We start from the raw sequence: 13035 nt of genomic DNA, 5'->3' as shown, positions 1-13035 counted from the left end.
TCTCTCTCTGCTCCATTCAACTGGAGAAATGAATTACTGTTAGTATATAGAACCATTTCCTTCTTCCAGACAGTTCATCACCTTTGCTTGGTCTTCAACTGCAGATTTTCTAGCCACCGTGATAGGGTAAGTAGGAGCCTGCTTCAAAATACTTCTTGATTCTCAAACCTTACCCTCTAATGTACTTAATCCCAATGCTGAGTCTCAGGCACAAATGTCAACAAAGATTGATCTCAGACGTTTTTATTCTGTAGTTGCTAAATGTGTGGCTAGAGCTGGCTTAAAATCAAAAGCCACTTTTGCTTTAAAGAAAGGAGCTTTGGCTCTGGTGGTAAAACCAGAAAAAAGAGAAGTTATCCCAGCACAAGTAATCCACTATGTATCTACACATGTTTAATGTTATAGCAGGAGAAAAGGTGTCAGGACTGTGAAAGCACCCATCACAGAGAAACCAACATCCTCGATATATCGTAAATTAATCAACAAATTACCAGACCCCCTGCCTACCCTCCGAGATGCCTGGGCCAGGGACCTCGGCACTATGGACGACGAGGGCTGGCAGGAAGCATTGCTGAACCCCAGGGAGATTGCAATATGCTCTAGGTTTAGATTAATTGAGCTGAAGATTCTACACTGCACCTACTACCCTCGCACACACCTATATACATGTGGCAAGATTCTGTCGGCAGTGTGGTTGGGGATGTCAGCAAGAGGGTACTTTTCTGCATATCCTATGGGAATGCCCTGAGATAGTCCGCTTCTGGACGAATGTTACTGTTATGTCTAGGATGGTGGGGGAGACGGTTCCGCTGGAACCGAAGTGGCTTTTGCTGATAATAAAGGGCAAAACTGGCTGATCCAGATATGTGGGGATATGGTTGGCCCTGGATTGCGAAGCGCAACATTCCTAGGGGGTGGGGGGCGTCGGCACCTCCGCTGCTGGAGGACTGGAAACGTGACCTAGACTGGTGCCAACGTGCCAAAGAAACTGTATATAAAAGCAAGGATTGTGCCAGGAAATGGGAAAGAGTGTGGGCACCATGGCGAAAATACAGAGACCTAGGGGTGGGCACTTAGATGCTGGTGGCATGAGTAATGTGATATTGGTTTTTTTTTCTCCCTCACATCGATTCTGCTTCTGATTACAAAGGTCTCCCCACGTATGGAGTTTTGGCATTGTTTTTACTGTATGGTCTCTTGAGCTTTGTTAATACAAAGATTTTTTTTAAAAAGACTGTAAAAGCAGAGTTGCATGGATACATTTCAGAATACATAAATGCCTATTTTGGAACCAAAAATGTTAAAGCTTGTTAAACTGTATCATTCCATTAGATTGGACATGCTGAAGAGCTAAGCATATCCAGTTTAAAGTGAGGCTGTAGAAAGCCCTTCTGATAAACATACAGCTTATTCTGCATTTTTGCATTTTATGTCCCGTTATATCCTCATGCTCTCTTGTTTTTGTGCTGTCTCTTGATGGCTTATGTTAGGCTCCATTCTCTCCTCGTCATGTCCTGAACTTCTTTTTGGAGGCGCCTGATGTTTTCCCCCTCACTCTTGTACGCCTCTTACGCCTCTGCTCCATTATGCTCATGTATAGTTATATTTGCCTATTGTTTCAGGGTCAACAGCTACTTCAGCGGCTGCCTCTGCCAGCAGCCTCCTGCAGGGTCTAAGCTTCAGTCTTCAGGAGATAGTCAGCAAGCCTCAAATTCTGCCGAACAACTCTGCTACCTCTGTGTCTAACATTCGGCTGCATGGCACTGTGTCTACGACTGGGTCAAACATACAGGTACACAGTACTGTATCTCGCAATAATGCTGAATATCATTTGTTAAATAATAATAATTACTACACTTATGGGACACACTCTACCATTTGCCTGGTCTCCGTTCACTGATTACTTTGAATAATTATTACATTACCCAGTGTTACTCCATTATGCAAGCATTGTACCACATAAGATATGACTCTCAAGAACTCGCCTCCTAGTATTATGGCCTTTACGTGTCCATTGCACACCAGCCACATCCATCTATCACGTTCTCCATGGCACAAGTAATACAGCTGAATGTTTCCCCACATACCATGTTTCCATTTGTACCCTCTGGATAAGTGAAGACTAGATAACAACACAAAAGGGACCAAGACCCAGTGTGCCTATTTCCCCTAGCGATGCCTGGGTGGCTAGCTTCTCTGCCTACCTTGTGCTGTTGTATGCCAACTTGTCCTGCCCCCCTGATCGCACTGTTGTTTTCCGTCCTCCAGTATCTGCTTCTCTCAATGGTCCCACTTCTCTTACAGAATAACTTCATATATTGCTCTGGTGACCTCAGTGTCTAGTTTCCACTTCTGTGTCTTGCTTTCCATTTGCCACAACCCCATTTCTAGCTGCTTTGCCTCTTCCCCTTGCCTACTCTCAAGGGCGTACCTCTGTTCGCCAACAAGGATTGTGTTTGCTTGCCAGCACCCTTACTGATTGGTTTCACATCACCTCCCTCTAATGCCCACCTTCCTCTTCCTCCACCCTCAGACTGCCACCTGTGCTCCTTCTACTGGCATCCCAGTGGGTGTAGCCCATAACTGTTTTGTTTGAGACATGTGTACTGTAGATACACATGCTTTGCATACTCCTGCTATCTAATGTTGGGTCTGGATGTTTGCACGTTTTTTTTCTTCGAACAAGTCTTTTCCAGTCACAAGGTAAGGTGACGCCTCCTTTCGCTGATAGTGCGCATGGGCATCAACTCCATTGTTAGATGATATCCTTTCCGCCATTGGGTTTGGAAATTTATTGCATCACTCCGATTCAAAACCTTTAATTGTGATCCCTTCGCTGCGCAATTCACTCTACCCTCGTTGTTATTGTTTCGTTTACGTCTTCTACCATCCTCGTTTCAAAATTCTGAAAACTCATATTATCCAGTTAGCAAACTCTAACCGCGGCCCTTTGCCCCATCTGCTTTCACTCGAAAATCCATCATTGAGTCTTCTGCTGATGGAACGGACTATGTTTCAATTCTATCCTCTATGCCATTCCAAATAAATACCTTTGCACAGACCTTCATACGGTTTGTAACCCTTGTCTCTCCCGGAGCATAAAGAAGAAAGCTGCGACGCTTGTGAGTCGTTCTGATCAATAAAGACTGCGTTACCGTCGGGTTTGACGAAAATATGCAGCAACAGAGTATCGAGGACACCCGTGATATATTCGGAGAAGATATTGAGCAAGAAGAAATGGAAGCGTTGGAATAGGAAGAAGCCTTCTCCGTCCAGGACTCAGATTCCGAATTGGAGTTCGAACTAGAGTCCTATGACATTCCAGCTGGGCAGGGTGCCGTGCGTATCAAAGCCCCTTTGCCCACAAAACCCGACAAAACAAAAGGCTTCTGGGCCACCACTGCCAAGACTCTGATTCCAATGCCCGCCCTCCGGCTCCTCATTGAAACAGCAAGTGAAGCCTTCCGGCTTGGGCTCAAGCCGATATGACACACCTTAGGTTCTGAAACCTTCAGTTCCAAAAGATGAAAAGGAAAAATTTAGTTCGGCACTGAAAATGTTGGCACCAAAGCATAATGTTGCTCCTCTAAAGCCTCAGGACCCAATTCTGGAAACCATGAAACAAAAGCTGTATCCAAAACAAAAGAAAATCTGTATAAACCCTGACACTGGCCATAATCCAACTAAGCCAGTAATACTATCTACCAAAAGGAAAATAGACACTTGGTATAAAATCCCTCTTAAAAAGAAGGACATGGCTACTAGCCCTATTCGCCACATTCCTTAACCCCATCACCCCATCAGACCTTTCACACACCACACCACCTGGCTCTCCAGGTACAGATCCTGATATTGGGGATGACACTTCTGATCAGCCACCACCAAATCCATGGGATGATTATAATATAGATCCAACTACAGCCACAGATCCAGATCTATACCCTGCTAAACCTTCCCCTCCTGATACTAATACTTCATATCAGGAGTTAATTGCTAGGGAAGCCACGTACCATGGAGTGACTTTACATAAGGAGTCACTAGCAGAAGATTTCCTCTTTGAAACTTTAGGAAACACGCATAGAACATCACAGTCATTGCCTATGATAAAAGGTATGATGACTGAAGACATTTTAAAGATCCAGTGAGGGCACGTATTTAACACCTAGAGTGGACAAAAAATATAAACACCAGCATCTGACCCAGTTTTTATTAAGGGCCAGCTGCCTTTGGATACTTTAGTGGTCTCTAATACTCGTAAAAGAGCAAACTCTCAAACCTCAGGGGAGGCACCACCTCCAGATAAAGAATCAAAACGAATTAATGCCTCCGGCAAAAGAGCAGCTGCTCACACAGCCAACCATTGGCGTATAGCCAATACACAAGATCTGTTGGCTATATTCAATAGAGCCCACTGGGACGAAATGGAATATTTATTACAATATCTCCCAAAGGAGCACAAGAAAAGAGGAGAAACAGCCTGAACAACGAATCCTTAACAACGAGTGTATTAAACAACGAATCCTTAACCACGACCTTTACCAGAACCACAAACTCATTAACCACTACTGTACACTAACAACGACCACCTGCACAACGACTTACTAAACCAGAGGAAAGTGTCAAAATGTAAATAATTAATCGTAAATGAAGTGCAATTATAATAAAATAATTTGGAACAGGATGTTGATTTTTTGAATATTTTTATTAACTTAGGAATGTGTAATATTCATTTGTACATTTCAGGATTTTAATTACGATGTAGAAATATTAGTTTGTTTTAATTTGAGGTGTTAAGCCAGTAGATGGCAGTGTTGGTTTGTTTTACAGTGATGTGCTTAAGAACAGTGCACGATGCGACTTATCTCTGCTTGTAAAAGTTGAAATAGTTACAAAACGGTGGATGTGCGTTTTTTTCTGTTTAATTTAAGTCAATTATTTTTTTTTAAAGAAATCTGTACTGCAATCGCTTTAAAACATATTTTTTACTGAGAGACCTTTTTGTAGAATGGCCGTTGGAGTTATAAAAATATTTTTTTTAAACTATGTTGATCAAAACAAAACATGTTTTCTGATGTGTAAAGTCTTAAACAAGTTTATAAACCCTCCTGACATAAAATAACTGGGTGCGAGTCTCTTGGGCACATGACTAATAATCGTTATTGCTCTCTATGAGGGAAATGTTTGTAGTATGCTTGGAATCACTGGCTGACCTTTAGAACAATCACTTGGTGGGGCAAGCATGCTCGAACAGCACATGTAAAAAACGATTATTAGATTGAACATTTAAAGATTATTAAAACAAAATTGTTTAAGTTATACATGATTCAAACATGCGATTTTTAAAACGTAGTGGTAAATTCAGGTAATATGAAAAATGATTAATTTTCGTGGTTTAGGCATTCGTTGTACAGAACGTAGTGGTTTGGCTTTTGTAGGGCTTTAGCCTTCGTGGTTCAGGCATTCGTTGTGTAAGTGGTAGTTGTTTAGTCATGCAACCGAAAAGAGGGCAAACACTGATACAAGAAGGGAAACTAATTTCCAATTCTTCTATTAGGTGCGGTTAGATGCTGCGGATACTGCAGTCGGGAGGAGTCAACACCAGTATTCTCCTCAGGAGACACGCATGGCTAAGAATCTCTGGTTTCAAACCAGAATTTCAACAAACTATCCTTAATGCCCCTTCTGACAAAGAACACCTCTTTGGGCCTCAAGTTGACAAATCACTTAAAAAAATGAAAAAGTATACAAAAGTGGCAAAATCTATGGGAGTGCTACAGTGTCCTTCTAAACAGAGGCTCCTTTTGCCACTCATTGTATGGAAGAAGCTCAAAAACGAATACTACAGTTGTGGCCACATCTTCATATAAAACCCAGACACTATCCTCCCGGTCTAGAGGATTCTAGAGGGGTGTATACAGAGGAAACTATTTTAAAGGAAAAAATAGAGGTGCAACAACATGTACCTCTCCATCCCCTAACAAGTAGTGACTTCATATCCCTTCGCCCGATTATCCATCACCTGTTGGGGGTGAAGACTGCAACAGTTTCTTCCCATTTGGCAATAAATAACCCATCAGACAAATGAGTATTGGACATTACCCAACATGGTTATTCCCTGGAGCCCACAAGCAACCCTCCCAATATTCCATCTCACAAACTCTTGTTACAGTACCAACATCTGCTCAACAAGAGGTACAAGCTCTTCTAAACAAGCATTTGCATTGCAATAGGTCTCGCCTTACGGAAAGTTTCAGCTATTCGCGTTGCACCTGATAATGTTTGTTAGATTTAATTTTGTTAAAAAATATCCCAGCAGTAGCAAAAGGGTCCAGTATCACAGGTTGTTACTATGTGTCTTTGTAGAGTTTGTAAAGCAACCTCTATCAGCCATATAAAGTTATGCACCCTTACTTATGTTGGGATTTTTTTAACAAAAAAAACAATCAGTCTTGCATTAGTTTGAGTTGGGACTATTGGCATTGTAAATGGCAATGTCTTTTACCTATGTGCTATGGAGTGTATGTATGTGGTGTGTAGTGGAATTATGTGGGTTGTATTGGATTAGTTAGTTGTGGAATTTTGTGTCGTGAAATTGTGTGGTGTGGATAGGATTTGCGTAGTGAAATTATCCAGTATTAGGGATATCTTTCATAGATTCACATACCTGAATGATTCTCAGTCGTCCGGATGGGAGTCCCCGGTACATAAATAAAGTAATGTCCTATTAGACATATAGAGTAATAGGACCAAAAGCCTCACATTAGTAACATATCCATGTCCTTTTGTAGAAAGGACCAAACTCTAGAAAAGAGCCACTCAGCTATCACCTCCCTCTAGAACCCTCCTGGAAGAACCCTCAGTCCCTCCGATTTTCTACCGCACGTGGTGCTAAGGGAGTCTCCTCTGAGCTCTGCTCAGTTTTTTCTTCTCAACTGGGTTTCCAGTATTCTCTGCTATATTTTATATTCTGGACTGAAGTACCTGATATCTTCATGGTCGAGACACCAAAAAGGGTCTTTTCAGGCCCTGTGGGAAGAAAAGGCTACATTTAGATGACCAACATCAAGACCGTCTATATTGCCTTTATCCAGATCATTCTTCCAAGGATTGCAAGGTATTTCGTTCCTTCGCCACCAAAACACTCAAAGATCGAGAGGGATGCCTTTTAATCTGGCTACAGAGGCGGAAAGACAGGGACCAGCTGGAATCTTTTGAGGAAAGTGAGGGTTCTTGAGTATCCTCTAAATCCTCTCAGAAAAGACCAAGGGTGGCTTCCCCCGGTCCTTCGTCACACCCTCCTCAAAAAAAGACACTTAAAAAGTCTTCAGAGGTCCACTCCAAGGCTCTTCCAACGAAGGTGTCCTATCAGGAAGTCCCCCCCTTCAAAAAGCCTACGTCTTCTCCGGCGATGAGGAGAGCTATGTCTACAGCCTTATGTGTGGCTTTGTCGATGACAACTGTTTCCACTTCGATGGCAACGTCGTCATTAACCTCGTCGACGACAACGACTCCATCGTCGACGGCAGGTAAGACTGTGTCGTCGACGATAAACATCAAAAAGACACAGTTGACGTTGAAGCAATCGTCGACGCTGCGCTCGCCGACGACCGAGTCGGCGAGGACAACCTCGTCGACGTCCACACCATCGTCGACGAAGATGGCGTCAACAAAGACACCGTCGACGAAGACTCCGTCGACGAAGACACCGTCGACGAAATCTCCTCCAGTGATGACGCCAGTGTCGACGATGGTTCCGTCAACGATAATTCCATCGACTACGCCACCTGCCAACGTTACACCATCGACGACCACTCCACCGACTGGCTCGTCGACGACGCGAGATCCAAGCCTGAAAAGCACATATGTGCATCTGAAAATTACAAAAAGGACACCGACGCCTGCCCTAACATCGCCATGCAGAGTCCAACCACTGCCTCCAGCTTTTCTTCTGGAAGAGGAAGATTCAGATGAAGAGGACATGTTTCAAACAGCGACAAGCCCCTCTGAACTTAATATGTCAAGTCAAGTCAGATAATTTGTATAGCGCGCTACATACCCAGAGGGTCTCAAGGCGCTTGAAGAAGGGTGGGGAATTACTGCTCGAAAATCCATGTTTTAAGTTGCTTTCTGAATGCTAGGTGGTTCTGAGTGAGGCGAAGGTGAATGGGAAGTGAGTTCCAGGTTTTAGCTGCCAGGTAGGAGAAGGATCTTCCTCCCATGGTGGTTTTGTTGACGCGAGGTACAGCAGCAAGGGCTTGGTTGGAGGAGCGTAGCTGGCGGGAGGGGGTGTAGAAGGAAAGTCGTGTGTTGAGACATTCGGGTCCAAGTTCGTAAAGTGCTTTGTGAGCATGGGTTAGGAGGCGGAATGTTATCCTCTTATTAATGGGGAGCCAGTGGAGGTTTTTCAGGTGACTAGAAATGTGGTCTTTACGCGGAATGTCTAGTATGATTCTGGCAGATGCGTTCTGGATGCGTTGGAGTTTTTTCTGAAGTTTTGCGGTGGTACCGGCGTAAATGGTGTTTCCGTAGTCCAGGCGACTCGTGACCAGTGCGTGGGTGACTGTTTTTCTAGTTTCGGTGGGAAGCCAGCGAAATGTTTTTTTGAGCATGCGAAGAATGTTGAAGCAAGATGATGATACAGCGTTGATTTGTCTGTTCATCGAGAGTGAGGAGTCCAGGATGATGCCCAGGTTCCGTGCGTGGTCCGTCGGGATGGGTGCTTTTCCAAGGGCCTCTGGCCACCAGGAGTCCTCCCAGGCGGAGGGGGAGGTACCTAAGATAAGGACTTCTGTTTTGTCTGAGTTCAGTTTCAGACGGCTGTGCTTCATCCACTCGGCTACTTCTTTCATTCCTTCATGTAGGTTGGTTTTGGCTGTGTTCGGGTCTTTGGTGAGTGAGAGGATTAGTTGAGTGTCATCAGCGTAGGAGATGATGTTGAGGTTGTGTTGGCATGCGATGGTCGCGAGGAGGGTCATGTATACGTTGAAGAGGGTGGGGCTGAGTGAGGATCCTTGTGGCACGCCGCAGATTACTTCAGAGGCCTCTGACTTGAATGGTGGAAGGCGGACTCTTTGAGTTCTTCCGGTAAGGAACGAGGTGATCCATTCCAGTGCTTTTCCTTGGATTCCGATGTTTCTGAGGCGTTGTAACAGGGTGGTATGACAGACTGTGTCGAAGGCTGCGGAGAGGTCAAGGAGGATGAGGGCGACTGTGTCTCCATTATCCAGTAGAGTTCGAATGTCGTCGGTAGCTGCGATGAGTGCGGTCTCAGTGCTGTGTTTTGCTCGGAATCCGGATTGTGAAGAGTCGAGTGATTTGTTGGTTTCGAGAAAGGCGGCGAGCTGGTTGTTGACAGCTTTCTCGATGACTTTGGCTGGGAAAGGAAGGAGCGAGATGGGGCGGTAGTTTTTGAGTTCGGTGGGGTCTGCTGTGGGTTTTTTCAGAAGGGCACTGAGTTCGGCGTGTTTCCAACTTTCAGGGAAGGTGGCGGAATTTAGGGAGCAGTTGATGACGTCTCGGAGGTGTGGTGCAATGATGGAGTCTGCTTTGTTGAAGATGTGGTGAGGGCAAGGGTCCGTGGGGGATCCTGAGTGGATGGAGTTCATCAGGCGGATGGTGTCCTCAGTGGAGATTGGGTTCCATTCATTAAGGATGTTCAAGGGGGGTGGAGGTGCGGCAGAAGGTTGGGTGGGTTGGTCTCCGGGTTGGTTGTTGAAGCTGTTGTGGATGTCTGCGATTTTGTTGTGGAAGAACGAAGCTAGGGAGTCGCAAAGTGTTTGAGAGGGAGTGATGTCGTTGGAGTTGGCTGAGGGGTTGGTAAATTCTTTGACAATGTTGAATAGTTCTTGGCTGTTGTGGGCGTTGTTGTCTAGTCGGTTTTTGAATGCGGCTTTCTTGGCAGTCCGGATCAGCTGGTGGTGTATGCGGGTGGCGTTTTTGAAGGCGTCCCTGGTGCTGGTGTTTGGGTCTTTTTTCCAGGCCTTCTCAAGGGAGCGACAGAGTTTCTTGGATTTCTTAAGGTCATCGTTGAACCAGGGAGCGTTTTTGCTGCCTAGTTTGATTTGACGTTTTTTCAGAGGTGCTAGGTTGTCGGCGCTGTTGGTTAGCCATTGAGTGAGGTTAGTGGCTGCTTGGTTGGGGTTCGAAGAGTGGGCAGGGGGGTTTTGAAGAAGCGATATCAGGACAGTTTAGATGAGGAGGAATTGGAGGAAGAATATCAAACACCTCCTCCACCAATGGTTTGTCTTCCAGCTTCTTTGGTCTCGAACTTGCAGTAGCTCATTACTGATTAAAAACAAAGGTTTCCAAAAATCTCCTACACCTCAACCCCCGGCAGTGTCTCCCTCACCGAGACCACGACTTCCGCCACTAAATTTGCAACCGGAACCGGTCAATTTATCACATCTGTAGGAGAGTAGGGTCTGCAATCGTATGGTCACCCCAGATTTTTGCTTTTTGTTTCACTGGTTTACGACTTTCCCTGGCTGTGGGCCTGCTAATCAGACCCACAGCCTAGCTGTTCTCTCTCTAAATTGACATCCATGTACTTTAGGTGCATTTACTAATTGGTATTGGGCCACTATTGTAAGTCCTTGTACAGTGTACCATAGGTACCGGGGGCATAAGTGTACCCAAGGCCTACCAGGGGCTGCAGCATGTATTATGCCACCCCTGGCTGGCCATCCAAATCTGACACAACTGGCTGATCAATCAGCTGGGGCAAGGCGGTGTAATCACCCTTTGCTGTAGATATAGTATACCTATTTCTAAACCTAAAATGGACACATATACTCCTATAAGTCACTCCTATGGCAGGCCTTAACAATCCTGGAGGCAGGGTGCTTGGAATTATGTGAGATGGTGCTCTAGCATGAGCTGAGCCTGTCTGCAGCTTTCGGAACCAAGTCCTTTAGCTTTTTCCATGATAACGCTATACCATATACTCTTAAGTGCATTATAATCCTCGCGGTTATTGCTAACTTTGGCATAGCATTATCAAAACATGTCCAGTAAGGTGTCATACGAATTGGAATACTACCCCCTCACCAATTCTGGTGACGGGGGTAGCATTCCACCCTTCTAGAGGTACACAACATGTATGTAACTGTGAACCCCGGTTAAAGTTAACTCAAGCCTCAGCATCACAAAATGGATGCTGCCACCACAGACACGAGCCTGACCTCCTGCTGCTGGGAGTCCTTCCAGCGAGGGAGGTTTGGACAAAGGGTTTCCTGCCTTGGGAGGTGCTAGCACCACCCCGACAGGATTTTGTGTATTGGGTAGGACAGGCCTGAAAGGAATGAGACATGCCTGGGGCACACAAGGTGTCCCTGTGCATACCCTGGTTCAAACCGGTTGCTGGGGCTCTCCAGCCCCAGCTCTGGCGCGAAACCTGACAAAGGAAAGTGGGTGTAACCACCCCCCTTCCTGGTCCCACCCATAGGAGGGACCTAGTGATCATACAGCCCCCTTTAGCAGAATAAAGGTAGGAGCTGGTCCCATTCCAAATTAGATTATCCTGAATTGACTTTACAAGAAGAAACTCTGGACTTCGACGTTCTGCTCCACAGAAGACTGAAGAAATCTCCTTGTGGCCAAGGAGTGACCACCCTGCACAAGCAGGCACCATCAGGCGTCCAGCAGCTTCACTTTGTCGTCTTCCCTCGAGGATCCAGAATTCAGAGCCCGACGAGACCCGGATTCCCAGACCTCTCCGACCTCTACCTACATCTGCAGCACAGCTGAGATCCGTGGGTGCGACGAGACACGTGGGACCGGCCATCTTGAAGAAACTGCATTTCACTTCCAGCACGACTTCCAAGGCATCCTTGAGTAAGTGCTTTGGGGATTGAGAAGCCCCAGCCCCGAGCAGCTCCTGCACAGAAGATCAGCCCTCCAGCATCCACGAGATCTGCGTGGGGCCCTTTTGCTTGATTGCTGCTAGACGCGTTGTCTGGTCACTTGCCGGCTGGCTAGTGGCCTCCTAGACGACGATCCACGACATCAACACCGCTGGTCTGGTTGCTCCAGACTGGCCCTTGCTTCCCTGTGAAAGAGAAGCACCCCGGACCCTCCTGGTCCGCACCAGGTTCCTTTTCCACTTACCGCGTGGGTTGCCTTTGCCAAGGCCTGTTAACGCCGAATCCGGAACCAACACTGCCGACAGCGAGAGCCTGCGTGGGACAGCTCGTGCCTCCATGCTGGTCGTCGAAGACGCCTCCTGGTCCACGTGGCTGCAGAGTCAAGCGTCCACAGTTTACCTGATCGCAGCAACAGCATCTGGTTCCTACCTGGTTCCACTCCAGTCACTGGCTAGTGACTTTGAACATTGTCCCCTCTGCTTTCAGGTCTTCATCTTCCTTGATCCACCCTTGGATCACTCCGGACAGCTTCCTCCTGGTCACCTGCAGCATCTTTCTTCAAGGCTCCATAGACTTCAACGCGGAAACCCGACACACTTTGACACCTATGCATCCGCAGCCCGTGGGTGAGGTAACAAGAGCATTTCGGTGCTCAAGGGTAGAGTGACTCTACTAGTGTCCAGATTTTCAATCGTTTTAGTCCTAGCTAGTCGGAACTGTCTATTACTTACCTTTTCGTAAATTGTACTGTCCATTGACTTAGTTACGCATCTCGCGTGTGAGTTCACACTCTGCACACGCGTCCCGTGGGCCTCCTATTACTTACCTAAGGTTAGGGTAGTGTAGTCCCAGCGATCCTACAGCCTCTGGACAGCTCCATTCCTTCTGTCGACTTCCTTATACCACTTGTTTAGTATATGGTTTGTTGCGCCCCTAGTGTAACATTGTAACTTGTGCAACTTAAAGTATTTTTCTTAAGAGTCTTGTCATGTGCTTAGCCCTCTGATCTCATAAAGAGTCCAGAGGTGTTTGTTAGTTAATAAATATCTTGTTTATTTTCATAACTACCTTTCCTTTCATTTGGTATTCAAGGGGTTATACGTGGTAAAACAGCTGTCTTCACATGCCAAGAGAGTTTAGCCTTAGACTGCTTTGTCCATGCTGCCTTTAGGAT

At 45.9% G+C, this 13035-nt stretch overlaps 1 protein-coding gene across 8 annotated transcripts in view; it reads left to right on the top strand.

Moving 5' to 3' along the window:
- The window catches only part of KANSL3 (KAT8 regulatory NSL complex subunit 3), a 535939-nt gene that overhangs the window by 397489 nt on the left and 125415 nt on the right, over window positions 1–13035 (top strand). For all 8 annotated transcript variants that reach the window (XM_086943340.1, XM_086943345.1, XM_086943341.1 and 5 more), the window contains one exon: window positions 1623–1792. In XM_086943340.1, coding sequence (XP_086799466.1) covers window positions 1623–1792 — 170 coding nt within the window. The remainder of the gene's footprint in view (window positions 1–1622; window positions 1793–13035) is intronic.

This window comes from Lissotriton vulgaris, chromosome 11 (genome assembly GCF_964263255.1).
Source record: "Lissotriton vulgaris chromosome 11, aLisVul1.2, whole genome shotgun sequence".
Taxonomy (NCBI): domain Eukaryota; kingdom Metazoa; phylum Chordata; class Amphibia; order Caudata; family Salamandridae; genus Lissotriton; species Lissotriton vulgaris.
Note: the sequence above shows the minus strand (reverse complement) of the source record. Positions and strands in the feature narration are given on the sequence as shown.